Consider the following 18,920-nt stretch of genomic DNA (forward strand, 5'->3'; position numbering starts at 1 on the left):
AGCCGCGCTGATCGATGGAACTCGATTGATTTATAGTACCGACCTTTTTCGTTGGTTCTTTCTCGTATAAAAAAAATTGTACAATAAATTCCGTCACTGACACGTACCGTGACGAATACTTGCTTCACCTTGAACAGAAATACGTACAACTCTTTAAATTATTAACGACATATAGCTGGAACCAAGTCCAATTCTCGTGTATTCGTTTACTGTTCGTTATTAACGAATTAATAAAATATTGAAATTAATAAAAGTTATAGAAATAATTCGTCGCACTAGCAATGCACAAATTGTCATTTCAAGATAACATATCGTTTCGTTGGAGATTCGAGTCGAAACGTTATTTATATAAGTTTAAAGCGTTCGTTAAAGGGAGGGAGGATGAAACGTCGTAACGCAGGTTTGTTAAGAAAATCAATATTTATCTAGTCCGTTTTACTTAATATTTTAGTACGCCGGTAACGAAACCGAGATTCGTTAAATTTAACCATATTATTCATCAAGATTATCTAATTAGGCGTCAGAACAAAGAAACGGGGAAAGTTCTATACCTGTTCTCTTTATCTTTCATTTAAGGGCTCTCGATTCTGATTATAAAAGGCTCGCGAGTTTTTATGCACTCTCGGGGACCTTAAATGTACAAAAACAAATAGAACGCGCATAATATGCAAAAATACTCGAAGAGAGATAGTCGGTTACTAGATTTGGAGGGGGATATTTTTATCTGCTCGTTTCTTCAATTATATTCATGGAGATATACAGCTACGTAATTTTCACTAAAATACAATTTCACGATGTGCATGAGAAAGAAGGAAGTGTCAACGCGTTAACGATATTTCAATAGAGCGAGAAGACGAAAATCTGGCTGAATTTCGAACGATGGTCCCTCGTGTAAGTGGAAACGTCCCATCGTTGCAACGATAAATCTCTTCGACGACATTGACTCTCACGAGTCTGAAGAATTATTGCCCGAACAGAACTTCGTAATTCGCCAATAGTTCCTTTTATTGCGTTTTTTGTCTCCCGCCGTTCAACATGATCCGTAACAGAAGGGATTAGTTCGGAAGTAATTTCACGTACGATCAAATCACGCGATGATTTATTCGTTGGTTAAGAAGATTTAAAGCCTAAAACGACACGAAGTTAACAAGAGTATCTTTCTATATCATATATCTATGTAGATCATATTCTATATGATAACGTCAGTCTTCAATTATTTCTATTTTAACGATCTTAAGTACTTTGTACTTTAAACTATGTTTAAATTAAATAAAAGGTGTTATTAATATCGCATATTATTATTAATATACAGGGTGGTTGGTAACTGGTGGTACAGGCGGAAAGGGGATGATTCTACGCGAAAAAAGAAGTCGAAAATATAGAATAAAAATCTTTTTTTTTAATTTTTCCATCGAGACAACGATCTACAGTGAGATCCGTTATAACGAGACGCGATAAAGTGCACGCGTACCGAGCCAAAATTCAAAGTCGATTTTCTCGAAAACAAAGCCTCGAACGAAAAATTTTTATTCTATATTTTCGACTTCTTTTTTCGCGTAGAATCACCCCCTTTCCGCTTGTGCCACCAGTTACCAACCACCCTGTATAATTAATTATTCAGCAAGTGTAACGATAATATCGATGTAATAAACGACAAATATCTAGTTTAATTAGCCAATTATTTTAGAAACAAACAGTGATTCAATTTATTTTAAACGTTAACTAAATACACGTCAATTATATTTAATCACCGATCACTGATCGAGTTTATTATACAGAAGTAATTAAATTGCTCCGGTGAATTTGCGATTGAGCCAAATCCTCTATTTGTTACACATTTACACGAATAACAGGCAGGTGAATTTATGTTCGTCCTTGAACCAATCATTCTGTACTATGGAACCACAAAACACATTGTATTGTAAACAGAATAGTATATAGAAACGAATAATAGTCGGACAGAGGAAAGAAAGGGGAAAAAGTGGAATTTTTATCATTGATATAGGACGACAACAGAAAATTACAAAATACATACAAATAATAAGAAACTAGAGATAGGAATGGAAACAGCGAAGGTTAGGAAAATATTTTGTAACAACGTAGAAAGTTAACAATATCATTAACTTTCGACCTACGAGATAACATTGTATTTCGACTGGTATTTACGAAGCAACGTTCGATAAGCTTTAATTGATTCGCGAAACAGAAGGAAACTGTATGTTGATAATTTTGATTTATAGCGCATTATTATCGTCGACCTGTAAAATCTAGAATAGCCGATTATACAGGGTGCTATCGAAAGTTATCTACAAGGTAAAAAAAGGATATAGAATAAAATTTGTTCGTACGAAGCTCAGTTCCCGGAAAATTCAAATGTGAAAATTTATCAAGTATACTTAATCTGGACTAATTATCTATTTGTAAACGTATTTATAAACAATACGACGTTATTCCAGATAACAAAGCGAAAATAAGTAAAAAACGTAGAACACCGCTTGAAGCTTTATTTTCAAGAAAATAATAATATAGTAACTAATAGTACTAATAGTACTAATCATTTCAAACTGAATATATAACTATAGTAATTAATCCTTTCAAAAAAAAAAACTTATTCTCATCTTCTGTAAAGATCATCTCGTTCGCGCATAACTTTTGGCCGCACCCTGTATAATATTTACGTGTAGCAATTTCAATCTTTTATTTCATCCGTAATTTATATTCGTTAAATATAATAGATTTATTATTTCTTACCATTTATTGTTCATATCTATGTTCGTGTTCATGTTCATGTTTATATTATGTAGTGTCATGTCCTATGTTGTTGTTGTTGTTGTTGTTGTTTCACTTCAAGATTAATTAATGATAATTAACAACAGCCAATGTACGAAATGTGTACGTACGCATTTATTACATAATTATGTAAATTATGTTTATCTTTAAATAATAACGTATTGTAGTATTTGTGTGTATTTGTAAATAGTAACGTATTGTATAATATAGTCAATGTTATTCTTCTTATGATAATATTCGTATTGATAACAAAGTTGTAAATTTAACTTCCTATTTTTCCTTACTTATTCCGTTTCCACTATTCTTTTCGTATTATTCTTTCTGTTTTTATCGTGCTCCCGTGTTTATTCTATAAAAACACACAAAATCCCGTATCTCCCTGTGTATTAATGGCCACATACTGGCATACTTTGTTTCCTCTAAATTTTTGTATTGTTACACCGTGAAATCTATTTATCAATGCCCCTGTACTTTTATTTAGTGCAACAAAATTTCGCCAGACATCAGTGTGCACGAAGTTTAACATAATATTTACCACGTGCACCATGTGTTTAGTACGATGTAGCGACTCAATATGTATCGTGATTGCGATAAACTTTTTAAACGACAACACTTTACAGTAATTACACTAAACTATACATCCATCGTTTTAATATCATCCTTTTTACAAATTGATTAACAATGCAATTCGGCAAATTTCGTCATCTCATATAGTACACAGTTTTTAATCACGGATTAGTAAAGGTTTTTTTTTTCGTTTATTAACCAAAACATAACTTCGTCACTGCCAGATAATTATCATAAAGGCCACCTGTCATATTCAAAAATATTTTTCTTTCAGCTTATAAAACACGCTGTGTTATAGCATTTATATAATCGTATTTATATACCACGTAGTTCGTATATTAACAGTAATATGCAGATCGGGTGGTTCGTTCTCAAGGAAATCGACTTTCGACATTTGACGAGTATACTTTAGCTTGGTAAGTGGAGACTGAAGAAGAGTAAATAATCGAGCGGGCTTTAAACTGCATTTGAATAGAAGTGAAGCACGTAGAATACAATTTTTCCATAAAACGCTTCATTTTCGAGAAAAATAAATTTTTAAATATATTGTGCGTAAAAGGTTTAACGTTTAAAAATTGTATAATAAAATTATACAACGCATTTTGACCATGTAACGTCGTACATGTTTTTAAGTTTAATTAATTACTTGATCGGTTGAAAGGCAGATTAATTGTTTTCATGATACCTAACTATCTTTTACGCTTTCGTACTTACCACATTAAAAATTCGGAAAACGGGACACGGATAACCGACACTTCGCTGTACCCACGAATTTCCGAACTCGATTTTCTCAGAAACGAAACGTCACATGAAAAAATGTTATTCCACGTCTTCGACTTATTTTTTCACGTAGAATCAAATCCTGTTCGGTTGTACTACGATCGCCACCACACTCTATTGCTATTTGCGTATGATATTTTGTACAGTTACCACGATACTATTGGGCTGGCAACTAAACGATTGCGGATTTTGTCATTAGGTGGTATTGACAAAATCCGCAATTACTTAATTGCCAAGCCAATATTTTAAAACCTTCGCGTTATTCAAGATGATAAATATTTCTTTGACTTTAAGCGATAACTTGCCTCATAAAAACGGCAATATATTTGCATAGCATAATTCATAATACATATAGTTGACAGTAATTACAGCACAAGGTTGCCGATTACAATATTCCATATTATGATTCATAGTTTATTCTTACTTGCTAATACGAGCGAGCAAAAATTGTAACTGATACGATAAATTATCCGATAATTATGACAAAACGGCTACATAATTTTCTGTAATAAAGAAACAGTTGAAAACATTCTAGAAATTCTATCTGCAACACTGGCGTAACCGCCAAAATCGTGTTGCGAGATATTCAAGGTTGAAAATAGCTTTTTTTTTTTTTGTTTCTTTGTAGAATCGAGATATTTACGAAAAAAATGTAAATTCGATATTACGCAAATTTCAGAAAATTTCATTGAAAAAGAACGACTATTTTACTTTCAGTAAAAAGTGACAAAGCTTTGGAAAGGTGATTTTGGATGCCTTTCGATTCAGCAGTCGCTGGAAGTTTAAATAAATCCAACAGCCAGCTTGTACGAGACATTATGATAGACAGTAAGTCCATATAATTCTGTTTCGGTCAAAAATGAACGAGATAAAATTGTTTCGCTGAAAGATACAGCGAATATTACCCAGATAGAAACCAAAAGAGCATCGAAAAGAAAGGAACACTCGGACGTGTTAAACGGATCGCCCATCAAACGAAAATTAAAAAAAGAGAGAAAGCAGAACGAGCGCTAAAGCAAGCTAAAAACAGAGAAAATCAACCAGTAAAGACAAACCAAAGGCTAAGAGAAGAAGAACAGTTGCGAAAGATTTGAAAAATTTAGAGGAAAGCGACGAAGAAAAGAAGAAGAATATTTCTGCATACTTTGCAGTGAAAAATATGTTTCTTCTCCGAGGGAGGATTCGATGAATGTGTATCACACGTTTAAAACGGGCACATGAAAGAACGCTCTGGCGGCAGCAGTTTTGCTATTGATTACTCTGTTCAACAAATTTTGATTCCTCTTCCTTTTTTTTTTTTTTCAATTTTACGATCTTTAATACATGACTCTTGTAAACTTTTGGAAACTGAACACGAAACTGCGAACGTTTGTTCTCAGTTTGTTTCTATAGGGCGTAGTTTTCGAGCAAATCAATCTTGAAAAAAATTGAAAATTTTCAACTTTGGAGATGTTTTGTGCTTTTATTGTACAATACTCGGCAACGATGGTATTCAAGCGGTTTTGTTACACCGAGCGGCAGGCAACCTCCGACACTGAGTACCATTATCGTCGCTGTTTGTTCCCTTTTATGTTTGATACGAAACATGATTTTCTAATTTTTCCCGATGCTTCTCATAGTAGAAGTATCTGTCCTGCTGCTGGCTATTGTTAGATCCTCTTCTAGACCGTTTATTCCAAATAAATTGAAAAACGTAAGAAAAAAGGTGGCGTGTCCTTGGACACTTGTTTCACTTTGATCATTATTTAAACATATTTAAATATTCGTCTCGATAGCAGCTCTGTGGCTGCTACTGTAAGAACACAAAACGCTTGCGAAGTTGAGAATCTGCAATTTTTGTCAAAATTAATTTTTTCTTTTCAAAGCTTATTTTTTTCGGAAAGTCGGTTTTGGAAAAAACGGTTTATAGATTCATACTTGGTCAAAAAAGTATAGAATTATCTATTGTAATTTGCAAGATTATCACCCGGTCGAAAATTATACTACTTACGATATTTTTGCGAACCAACGAATCTCATTTGCAGTAAACAATTGTAATTACCGGAAATACTTTGGAGTTACGGTCAGCAAGATTTTTGTTAAGATCATGTAAAATTTTTGTGTTTTTCTCATCGTTCTTGTAATTCGTTGTTTTATTTTGTTTATGGAAGAGAAATGTTTAACAAGTAAACATCGTTTGACGAGCATACACGTCAAACAAGAACTTCGTTACGGTGCGTTTGACGCGTATACTCGTCGTCGCTTGTATTTATTTACGCACTCCACCACCTAACTCCATGAGAGATTTCTCTGAACGTTGTTGGAGTCGTTGTTGATATAAAAATTCACTCTTTCTCGTTTCTTCTTTTTTTCAAACCCTCCGTCGGCAATATAGATTTTTACTAACGCGGTCGATGTTATGAGTTTCCCGTCCTTGACCTGATTTCTTATTGTTTCGGGCTTTAGAAAAATCTAAAAGAATTCCAAGCTACTCGTTATAACTTGCTATATAGGTGATACTCTAGCCAAATGTCAAAACATTTTTCCAATAAAATGGTAATTTGCACGAAGGTACGCTGTTTCGTGTGAAACAAATATTACAAAAAGTTGTCGTAGGATTTCGCCCATAGAATTATCATGTTTCGAAGAAATACGAAGAAATTCGTCGGCGCTTAAGAAAGTGTAATTGTTCTTTGACCTATATTTATGAGATTTTCGAGTGGATTATTTATTATTGGAAAATGATACGACACTCCGAGAAAAAAAAAGCTCCATATTTCACACTTACTAACCTATGTATATACTACGCTATTATTATTAAGCTATCACTATTATTAAGTATATTAGGATTAGGAATATTATATTAAGAGATTGCTACGTATACTAAAATAAAAATAATTATGCATGTAAAAAACACTTAGCAGAAGAACGACGTGAATGAAAATATGGGTCGCTGAAGAACACTGCTTATCTTACTCCTGGTATTTAGAACTGAATCGAGCGAGGTAAAAATTTTTAGACGCGGGAACCACGGGATCTGGTACTTTCGTTTCGGAGAAATTGGACACTCGGCACCTCCATAATGCCGATGGATGATTAATATTTAGACAACAACGAACAATTGTCGAAGATGTTTTTTCTATACTGTTATTTATATCGTAGCGTAACGTAATACATTCTTGTTCATGCTCGTATATTTACTGAAACTATAGAGCTTAAAAATGAAAATTGTAGGCTGTCCGAATCTTCTTGAGATCGACCTCTTCTATACTTCGAACTTCTCTATTTTCTCTTATTTATTTACCTTGCAAGTATATGTGATTATCCTTTGTTAATCGACAGTAAAGACGTGCACGATATAAATACTTATCTGTAATGCACTGCTATATGTCAATTTAGTTAAAACACATATAATACGAACGTATAATGTATACAATACAGAGAAATATGTGTTAACACACGCGACGATAAGGCAAACGATAGATGTAGCAAAGTACTTAACGTTAACAGTCGCAGATCAACGTCGACGAAAGACACAAGCTTTCGGAACCTTTGGTTTCTTGGTTACGTTGTAAATTTTACCTCAAATACAAGCACTGATATATATAGTACTCGAGTGAAATATTACTATAAGAGCTACCTTTTAGTTGAAGTTGAGAACTTTTTAGTAAACTTTGGTGAGTTTCTGTGAATTTTAACTTTTTTTTTTCTTCTTTTCTTTTAAGATGTGAAACGATGCGACGAAGATATAACAAATTTGAAGTCTATTTTTAGTCATGTATATGAATTTTAATGTGGCTGAAAGCGTTTACTTTCTATTAGCTCACTAGATAGATAGATAATATTTTCATCGTTTCGCTTACGGATTACGAAGGATTTCTATGATTTATTTTGCCACTATTTCTACTTTATATTTGGTAGTTCTGACGACCGACTCAAGTACAAATTCGATATCTTTTATGAAGCGTGTTACGAAATTATACTAATCAACGAAAACATATTTATACTGCCTCAAGCTAAGCTTTTATTAACTTAATCTATTAAACTGGCGACTATATAAGTGGAATAAACTTCAATTTTACAATATTACTTTCTGGAAAATAAATTTCTTTTTAAACTTCCTACTAAACTTCTGTTAGTTCATTAATGATACGAATACAATACGACTGTAACCTTTCACTTACAATTTTGATAATTTGAAAATATCTCGAACGATAAACGGAGATAAAACGAACTGCTGAATAATTGTAAGCGGCACAATTACTACGAAATCTCCATATGTAAATGAAAATATCGCTGTTTTATGTAATTTCATCCGTTCGAGTAGTGCTACTTTTATCAAAAAAAAAAAAAAAAAAAAAAGGAAGGAATGTTATTTGTCCAACTCTCAAATTTAACTTTCGAAGCTTTCGAAACTTTCGAATTCCAGAATTTTTGAATTTCCAAAAGTTCGTATTATCGACGTATAAAATAATTCAACGTTACTATCTCGAAAAAGTATAATTTCATTATTTTAAAGAAGATAATTTTACAGGTATCAGCAGAAAACGGCACGAACATGAAACACCAGAAGGCATTGTTCTGCGTGCTACTGGCTCTGTTCATACACGCGAACGATGCCTCCAGAATTTTGGGCATCTTCCCATACAATGGCAAGAGCCATTTCAGGATGTTCGATGTCCTGTGCAAGGAATTAGTAAGAAGAGGGCATCAAGTCGACGTAATTAGCCATTTCCCATTGAAAACTCCATTGGCTAATTACACGGACGTCGTTGACTTAAATGGAACCCTAAAAACCGTGGTGAACGGCATAACCACGGATCATGGAAAATATATACAGCGATCAGTTACTTATTTCGTAGCCACAGATTTTGGTAATAATCTGTGTGATCTAATGAAACAGGAAAAAATGCAGAAATTCATCAAAAATCCACCCAATGATCCACCTTATGACCTGATTATCGTAGAGGTGAATATATTTAAGATTAAGAGTAACGAATCCGAATTTCCATCTATCCTGTCTCTCTCCGCGAAACAACGCGTTTAAAACATAAATAGCACAAACTTTCGTAGATTGAAACGTTTCATAAGACATAAACGATAAAAGGCGATAAAAGGCTTGACGATAACAAAATGAAGATAATACGCGTTGTAGTGAATACGAGTATTTTTCTATTCATTCGTCAAATATCTTTTCTCTCTATGAAACTAAGTCTAACGCTTTCGTTGCTGAATTTTACGAAATCGACACGGTAATCGCGTATTTAACAACAGCGAAAGCGTTAATGACACTTTACTTCAACCGTGTAATTAAATAAATTAATTCAAATTGTAAAACGAACAGATACATAAAGTCTGACAGATCGGACGAGATAGAGTTTGCAACTCTAAGAAGATTAATGTTTCTTCCAGTATTTTGGCTCGCCGTGCTACATAGGATTCGGCCAACTTCTGAAAGCGCCAGTGGCCATCGTCTTGTCGTCCATGCAAATGTCATTCATCGACGATATTATGGGGAATCCTACGAGTTACGCCTTCTTCTCCGGTTTCCACAACGATAATGCCGTAGTGGACACGTTCTTCGATCGCCTGTGGAATTTCTTGACCAACTACAAGAATACATTGATATTTCATCACTACACAGCCGAACAAACCGATATGATGAAGAAATACCTGGGTTTACCTAATATACCCGACGTCAGAGAATTGGAGAAAACTGTGTCGTTGGCTATAGTGAACTCGCACTATAGTTATTACGGGATCAGACCAGTCACACCGGCGGTCATCGAAGTTGGTGGATTACACGTCGAAGCGGACAAGTCGAAATTAAGCCCGGTAATGTCTTGAAAAGTTTCCTGTAATCTTCTTCCAGCATTCCTCGAAGGTTTCGAAACTTTCTGAGGATTTTTTCGAACTTTTCTTCGCAGTATTCCGTGTAAACTTACTTTCGAGATGCCTCTCTGTGACCTTAGTTTTCTTCGAATTCCTTTAAATAATTCCTTAAAATCTTCCGCTGCAACTTTATGAAATTTCTTTCCTAAAAGACTTATTTTTGCTTCCCGTCGATCTCTTTCGCTGCTGCACTGCAGTTCTTGGAAGTTTGAATTTTTTCTCCATCCTGCACGTATTGCTATCTCGTATTCATTCCGAACCTTTGAAGCAAATTACTCGCGTTATTCTTACGTTACGCTTTTCGCAAGATACTTTCCAATTTTGAACGCGAGCGAAGCCATCTTTACAAACGAGAAATCTTCTAATCGTGATTTGTAATTGGAGATTTGAATTTGTAATCGAATTTTCGAATTTGAATTTGTAATTGTTTGTAATTGAAACCTTATTGAATCGATAATGAAATGAATGGTCTTCTATTGTCTTTTTATAATTCTGAGGTGTAATAGTAATCGTCGCGATAGTGCTGTTGCTGATGTAGACGTCGCTATAAGCTACTACTGCTTTCTTCTCGTTTATGTGCCATAGAAGAAAAATCGGGAACACGGGCGCCGGGATTCGAACCCGGGTTCCCAACGTTCGTAACCTAAAGCGCATCCACTGCGCTACCGTCGTCCGGTAGAAGTTGGTGTCGAGTGGCGATATTTTTTGTCGAGTGCCGCCACAATTCTATGGCCAATACTTGTGGCAATTAGGCATCAATAATAAGAAATTTTGTACGTGATATATTATATATATCGTAAAGTTACATTGTAGATAACTTTCCCATTAACGAAATACTATAAATCATTCTGACAACTACATAGCGCACGAAGAACGTTCATCCTTCGTACGAAGTAGCATGATATTCAGCTTTCTTCTAATTTAATCGACAAAGTTGCAGAATATATTTTTAAGAACTATCGTTTTGCATGTTATCGGATTGGCAACTAAGCGATTGCGGATTTTGTCATTACCATCTAATGGCAAAATCCGCAATCACTCAGTTGCCACCCCAATAACATCTGGAGGAAGGAAAGTAGAAGCAACGTTCGACAGGCAACGTTGTCAAATCAAATTTAACGAAACGATACGATAACAATAACGTCGAATTGGTGTCTTCTTGATCTAGAAACTCAAGGAATGGCTAGACATGGCAAGCCACGGTGTGGTATATTTCTCATTGGGCTCGCTAATGAACATCGAAACGTTGCCAACGGAGACGATATTGCAAATTTACGCGTCGTTAGCGAAAATTTCACCGGTAAAGGTTTTGTTGAAGAGCGCCAACGCAACGAAGTTACCACCTGGTTTACCCAATAACGTGCTGACGTTGCCTTGGATTCCTCAGGTTGCGGTGTTGAGTAAGCGAAACATATCCTTCCAAAAAGTACTCTCAAACTGCCATTTACGAGTTTGTACAGGCAGTCTCGTCTAAATCAATTCACGCAAATACCTCTGAAACTGTGCGTTGAAATTTTTCATTCATTTATTGTTTTGTTTCAAAGGGACCGTCTTACGAGGATCGCCAAATTTTTCTAAGCAGAGATACTTTCGAGATTTCAACGTGTCTTTCCGATTTTTAACGGAACTACGATTTGCTTTTTGTATGCCATTCCATGTGGTTTTCAATTTTCTACAAAACAGTGTCAAGGTACTTGTATCTGAAAGATAATTCAGTGTTCGTTAAATCGAACGTATGGAGAACCAGGAAAACGTGAACGCAAAAGCGCAGCGTTATCAATCTTCTTACCTTGATGCTTTTTTATGGAGAATTAAAAGGTGCATCGAACGACGTACAAAAGGGATTTATAGTTCCATTAAAAAAAAAAAAAAAAACAAAGGATACCTTGAAACCTCGAAGGCACGTCCGTCTAAGTAAAATTCGTGACCATCGCAAAACGTAACCCTCGAAACAGGGTAAGTTTCACTTTTTTATTATTATTATTATTTAATTTGTACTTTACAATTTGTCCAGCTGGACATTTGGTAAATTAGTTTTACTTGAAACATTTGTTTCGTGTAATATATTTGGAATATATTTCGCGTAATTTGTATAGCGTAGGAGATATTTGCGTGGATCGATTGTATGAAACCTGTTCGATTTTTCGTTAATGTGTATTGTTAATATACTGAAAATTGATTAAGAAATGCACGAATTGCAAGGAAACTTTGTTAAAGCTAGAGTCGTAAAACGAGGTTCTGAGATCATAACGATTCTCAGACGTGCTTAGTTCTACAATCAAATCAGATCAGATTAAAGGATTATCGAACGTATTTCTCGCAGAACATCCAAATACGCGAGTATTCGTAACTCACGGCGGCCTTATGGGAACCCAGGAAGCTAGCTATTACGGAGTTCCTATGATAGGAATGCCGGTATTCGGTGACCAAATTAAAAACATCAACGTTTTGGTTGAAAAGAACGTGGCAGTTCTAGTAGACATCGATGACATTACCGAACATTCCATGGACGCTGCGTTGAACGCAGTTTTGCACGATCGCCGATACAGGTAAAGTTTCTTATACGATATCTCCTCTACAATTAATATGACAGATATTTCGAGAAGTCTAACGACATTGACAAGATATTTCCTAACTTTTTATCTGATCGTATCAAATCGCGCTGCTGACACTGTTATTAAAACGATATAAACAAAAATATTTCGGTCGAATCCTTCGTTTAAGTTTTTAAGTTTCGTTTCGATCCGTAAAATTAGTCGTATCATCTCATGATGATTTCAACATGATAAAAAAAAACGAAGTACTTTGAAATGAAAAATTTGTATAACGTAATGAATAATAATCCATCGAGAAATTTCCGTATTCGGATAATAATCTTATCTATCTATGTAAATTTAATATAATTTTTTACGTTACTTACTGTTATTTTAATATATCTCATTATTTTTCTCGTTATTTGATATATTTCATATGGAAAGTCAAATATACAGTCCTTTAAATTTGAAACATACAATAGAAATGTAGGAATGTTATATTATAAATTTATAGAAAACAGTATGATAAATACAATATCGTTGCACTCAAACGAAATCGGATATAATACCGCGTTTCGCGTATTCGTCTCTCACTAATTCTACGACACAACGACACAACGAACTTTACACGACCACGATAAATTCAACTCTGACAGCATTTTCCATGCTCATTGTTTCCTTACATACCTTGGTAACGCTCACAACACTCCTTGACAACATTAACATGTCCTGACAACGCTAATAAACAATTATCCCTCACGCCACGTCCTTCCCTGGCGTCACACTATCCCACATAAATTCTAAAAAAAAAAAAAAAAGAAAAAATGGTAGGGCAGAAAACGATCACTGTCTGATACTGTTCATTATTATTTCAGAGAATCTGCAAAGACATTGTCGAAGATGTTCAGAGATCGTCCGATGTCCCCGTTAGACACAGCTGTATATTGGATCGAATACGTGCTGAGAAATGGGCCAGATAGCTTAAGATCAGCCGCTGTGAAATTACCTTGGTGGAAGTTGCATCTACTCGATGTTTTCGTCTTCTTATTTGCGTGTTTCACATTCGCAATTTATTTATTAATAGTTTTATTAAATATCGTATTAACAAGCTTCCATAAAAGGGCCGCTCGAACAGAGAAAAAGTTGAACTGAGAAACGGGACGAAGAATATCGGCAAAAGCCTTAACAGGATAGGAGATTACGCGTTCTTTTGCGAGGTGTACTTTCAAAGAAGCGTGTCGTTAGATAATTTTCTTAACAAATTCCCTCTGAGAGATGCAACGAGCTTTTGCCTTTTCCATGTAATCGGCTAATATTTTTTATTTATTTATTTAGCAGAGGAAACGATTAAACTGAGAAGCACTAAAAACGAAATAGCGAAAGGACGAAAAGCTTCTCTTGAAAAGGACGCGCGGCCAAATTAGTCGATGCGAAATTTTCATGAAACGATCGCGAATTCACGTAAATCGTACTCTGGTGTTACAAATAATAGCAATGGAATATTCCGGATTTAAATCGAAGTCAAATAATTTATATTTCATCTATAAACGTCCTTTAGAAATACACTAGAAATATACTTGAACATCGTTGATATAAATTCCTAGACAATTTTATTCAACTTCGTTCTGTTACACTGTGCCAATATCTATTAGATTGTCCGAAAAGTTCCTTTCGTTTTATAAGGAAGTCGTAGATGCACAACATTTTTTGTTTTATGTTATTTTATTGAATTATGTTTGATCCATTTTATTCTATTACTACAAAATGGATCATACATAAATTCATAAAATAATATAAAATAAAAGTTGTGTGTTGTGATTGATAGAAGAATGCAAGCTAACAGAAATCATAGAAAAAGCATTAAGAAGAGCAGCAAGGTATGAAGGGAAAGCCATAGAATCAAAAAAGGAACTAGTAAAGCAGTGCATAAAGGAAAGAGAGAGAAACTGGGGAAATTGTCAAGAAGGGAAAAGTGCAAGAAAGAGGAAGAAGGGACTAGAAGAGGTGAGAAACGAAGGGACACTGATGGAAGCAAGAGAAGAGCAAGAAAGGGTGACAGCAGACCAAATTATAGAAGACAGAAGAAAGAGAGAAGCAGAAGAGAGGGGGAAAAGGATAAGAGAATCCAAATATAACATACATTACAGAAACATAGCCAAAGAAAAATTACCAAAGTACTTAGAAGGGAGGATGAAGTGGAAGGACAGAAGAATACCGGCAAGATTCAGATGTGGAAACGAGACCAAAGCAAGGGAATACTGGAAAAAAGAGGGAGAAAAAAGATGCAGACTATGTAGAAGGAAAGAAGCAGATCTGAGACACGTAATAGAAGAATGTAAAATAACGGGAGAACCAAAGGACATAGGAAAAACGCTAAATGAGACTGGAGAAGGACTGACAGACCTAAAGGCAATAATAGAGAAAGTTGCAATAGTTTTTAGGTATTAGTTTTTAGTTTTTAGAGATGGAATAATTAAGGCAGTGCAATATAATAGAGTGGATAAGAGGAGAGGTAGATATATAAGAAGCGAAATTGGTAAAAGAGATTTGAAAAAAGAAGGAACAAAAAGACACAAAGAAAATTGAAATGGGGAGAGCAAGAATTAGAAAAAGTGGACGAGATAAGATACCTAGGGTATGTACTACAGAAAAACAGAAGTGATGAGAAGCACATACAAGACAGGAAAAAGAGAGCAACCATAGCAATGAAGAAAACATGGAACGTGGGAGAAAGAATATTCAAACAGGACTACAAAAGGAGAATGAAGATGTTTGGAGCAGAAGTATGGGACTGGAACATGGAAGAAAGACTGGATAGAGTAAAAAGGAGATATGCGAAATGGATATTAGGCTTAGATAGATAAAAGAGATGTAAAAGAAAAAAAAATAATAAAAAATGTTGTGCATCTATTATTTCACTTATGAAACGAAAGGAACTTTTCGGACAACCCAATATATAAATACCTTTGATGCAAATTTCATCGCGAGGTGACGATAAATGTTAAATCGATACACTGTAAAGCCAAGAACACAACATTTCTGACAATTAAAGAAACGTCGAAAAGGAATCTACGACAATACAGGACGTGTTACGCGTGCAATTGAGAACAGCAACGAAGAGCCGGGCTAGAGGAACTTAACGATGAAGCCACTTATAACTCGATTAAACGAGCCGTTGAAAGTTTGATCAAGTATAATTAAACATGGACAGGGCCACGTTTAATCGTATTAAAATTACGTAAACATTTGACAAGTTCTCAAGCAGTTTACCGAGTTCCCATGCCAGACACTAAACCTTATTCATCCGGTATCATTGTACGCTTTAGCCTGCGTAAAATGGAACTGCAACTTGCGACATTTTCCTAACCGACCAGCTAAAACTGACGGTAGCAGGGGGTAGTTTCTTTGAAAGTTACACGACATTAAGAAAATTGCTTTCATCCGGAAACAATTTCACTTTTGTAAATAGTCGAAAAAGAAATAAAAATACCATGAAATTTTGGTAGTTCTGTAGAGTTACGATATTTTTCATCATTCGGCTCAACGAACCATTAATAATGACCGTTCACGGAGCACGCGATGCGGAAAATTAAGACAGCAAACTTGACGATAAATAATTCGGACGCAACGTCGATTGTTCTTTTGAGAAATATATTCGAGACAGAAAGCAGGGAAATGCCTATTCAAATGGCCAGTGTCTCTGTAATTAACGAATTTGTTTGCGAGAGACAGAATTTTATAGCACGATTAATGGGAGTACTTACGATGGATTGCTTCTTCGTTATGAATAATGAAACTGAGATAATGGAATTATATTTTGAAATGTCCCGTGATCACCGAGTTTGAGAATTTGGAGATTCAGAGGATACGAGATTCAAAAATTTGCAGACTCTAGTATTGGAGAATTTGCAGAGGCAGACGTTTGCGAATTCGAAAAATCAGGTGGTCAGAAATTTGAAAATTTTGATATTGGAAAATTTGACAGATCGAACGTTCGAAAATTGAAGAGCTTGGAAAATTATAACATTAGAAAATTGAAGAGCTTGGAGTATTTAAAAACCTTGTTTTCGCTATGACTATGTTTATCAATGATAAATACAGAAACAGAGTAAACATAAGGAAATGAAATGCCAGATAAGTTTTCTAAATATACTCCTACTATCTAAATTTTCGTCGTTTGTATACAATTTATCCTCTATAGAATTTCCCTCTTTGTACTTTCTTCGTTTTTACCGGCAAAGTATGAAATTGTAAGCAAACCACGCAAACTATATAATTACAGGTAAAAATGAACAGAAACGTAAGAATAAAGTCTACACGTTGTTTTCTTCAAGATAATATTTTAATTGCATGATCATGTGACTGTCCCTTCCTTTAGACTTTACAATAATTATGACAAAAGAGCTACGTAAAAAACACAGTCAGCCTTTTACAAATTCCCTTGACAGACGTTCGCGCAATCCATGGTTCATCCTGAAATATTAATACATTTGGTGTTCATTCAGCGCATAATTGAAGGTAAAAATCTTTCAGTGCTGGATAATTTTTTTATTCGAGACGTAGCTGAGTAGATTAGTTGGAAAATTGACCATTTGTGAGATACTTGAACAGCGAGTTACAACTGTATCTTGAATCGAAACAATTGGACAATGAAAATAGACAATTATGTTGCTAATAACATAAAACAATTGGTGCTGGGTTAAGATACCGTAGAAAATGTTTCGAATGTTTCAAATTTCCAAACTTTCGAAGCTTCTGATTTGCAAATTTTCTACACTCTCGAGTTTTCAGGTTTTCAAATTTTCAAACTTTTCGATTCCGAATTTTCATATGTTTAAATTATTACATTTTCCATATTCTATTGGTATTTGATTGAAATTTAATACAGATAAATTTAATTTTATTGGAAAACGCTTAGAAGGCAGTTGAATATCCTTTGCAGATATCTGGAAAAGAGAAAGAAAAGGAAATGAAATGCCAGAAAATACTGTTCCTACTGTTGGTGGCTCTTTTTATTCGCGTAAACGACGCTTACAGAATTCTCTGTCTCTTCCTGTTCGATGGAAAAAGTCACTTCAGAATGTTCCATGCTCTGTGCAAAGACTTACAGAGAAAGGGCACAAAATCGATATGATCAGCCACTTCCCAACGAAAGTCCCGATCGCTAATTACACGGATATTATCGATTTAAACGGAACGAGAGAAGATGTAGCTTCAGCGTACAACACGCTAGAACCAACAGCGATAACGTATTACACTGCAACAAAATATGGTAGAGATTTCTGTGAATTATTATGCCACGAAAAGATGCAAAATTTCGTTAAAAATCCACCCAAAGACCCACCATACGATCTCATAATCACTGAGGTAATTAAACGTAAACAAGATAAATGTTTAACGTTATGACTGAAGCATAAAACTGAAATATTTGTATTATCCATATACTTTATCAAAAAATTATTCAAATCCTCAAAAACGCGTTGTTTTAAATCTATAAAATTTCCATGAAAAATTGTGATACAGTCATTTTGCTAGGTCCAGTGTTAAATATACAGGGTGGTTGGTAACTGGTGGTACAAGAGGAAAGGGGGTGATTCTACGCGAAAAAAGAAAAAAAATCGACTTTGAATTTTCGCTCGGTACGCGTGCACTTTATCGCGTCTCGTTATAACGGATCTCACTGTAGATCGTTGTCTCGATTGACGTTATTTTTTAAATTTTAAAATTTTTAAATTTTTATTCCAATATTTTCGACTTCTTTTTTCGCGTAGAATCACCCCCTTTCCGCTTGTACCATCAGTTACCAACCACCCTGTATAATTGTTGGATACCATTCAAATATATTTTTATAATATTAGCATCTATATCACACTAATGCGGTGGATGAAAAGGGAGGAGTTTGCGTTTCGTCCCGAGACTACCGGTGGACTCGTCAGTAAGGCTATGCCCGGTAGTCCCTGCCTTAGACGTAGAGGGAGTCTCGCTAAGTGCGATATTTGTATCAATCGCTCGTATATTCGACCGCTAGCGAGTTAGACAGACTCGTTGTCGTCGTAGCCCTCTAGTGTTGGCGGTTGGTACCAGCGGATCGCCCGAGAGGTGTTGCTCCGCGTTGATGCCTCGACCTGTCGGCGTCCTGTTGATACCGATCCGCCACACTAATATAACAAGTAGTAATTAATTTTGAAATATGTATTTTTTTTTTTTTGATATCACATTAATTAGAATCTTCCTTTCTTTCTTTTCTTTTTTATTTAACACTTATAATCGCATCGACCATCAAAGTCATAAGCGCTTGGCACAGTTACATTTATCTATGTTGTAGCATAAATAAAGACTGGTCAATTTTTCTATCTGTATGCTTATCTATAGTTTTAC

General features: G+C 34.9%; 2 protein-coding genes and 1 long non-coding RNA gene across 19 annotated transcripts in view; 1 reads left to right on the forward strand and 2 right to left on the reverse strand.

The window, feature by feature from the left end:
- The window catches only part of LOC126863629 (calcitonin receptor-like), a 166,227-nt gene that overhangs the window by 61,269 nt on the left and 86,038 nt on the right, over window positions 1-18,920 (reverse strand). The window contains exon 1 of one of the 17 annotated variants that reach the window (XM_050613996.1): window positions 4,072-4,241. The exons of the other annotated variants lie outside the window; for them this stretch is intronic. The gene's annotated coding sequence lies outside the window, so the exon portion shown is untranslated. Of the gene's footprint in view, window positions 1-4,071; window positions 4,242-18,920 lie in introns of those variants that run through there. 17 annotated transcript variants of the gene reach the window in all.
- On the forward strand, window positions 7,622-16,858 carry LOC126863632 (UDP-glucosyltransferase 2-like). The gene is made up of 6 exons (XM_050614001.1): window positions 7,622-7,793; window positions 8,651-9,085; window positions 9,529-9,951; window positions 11,177-11,408; window positions 12,332-12,557; window positions 13,418-16,858. Exons 2-6 carry the CDS (start codon window positions 8,675-8,677, stop codon window positions 13,692-13,694), a joined length of 1,569 nt encoding a protein of 522 aa, XP_050469958.1. The 5' UTR covers window positions 7,622-7,793; window positions 8,651-8,674; the 3' UTR covers window positions 13,695-16,858.
- LOC126863690 (uncharacterized) lies at window positions 15,172-17,780 on the reverse strand. The gene is made up of 2 exons (XR_007688955.1): window positions 17,578-17,780; window positions 15,172-17,488 (listed from the first exon to the last, which is right to left on the reverse strand). It is a non-coding gene; the product is annotated as an uncharacterized LOC126863690 (long non-coding RNA).

Source organism: Bombus huntii, chromosome 3, assembly GCF_024542735.1.
Source record: "Bombus huntii isolate Logan2020A chromosome 3, iyBomHunt1.1, whole genome shotgun sequence".
NCBI lineage: Eukaryota > Metazoa > Arthropoda > Insecta > Hymenoptera > Apidae > Bombus > Bombus huntii.

Coding starts and splice junctions, on each gene's coding strand:
- LOC126863632 (XM_050614001.1), top strand. CDS start 8,675: ATGAAACACCAGAAGGCATTGTTCTGCGTGCTACTGGCTCTGTTCATA. Junction 9,086..9,528: donor ATGACCTGATTATCGTAGAG/GTGAATATATTT, acceptor TGTTTCTTCCAG/TATTTTGGCTCGCCGTGCTA. Junction 11,409..12,331: donor TCCTCAGGTTGCGGTGTTGA/GTAAGCGAAACA, acceptor TATTTCTCGCAG/AACATCCAAATACGCGAGTA.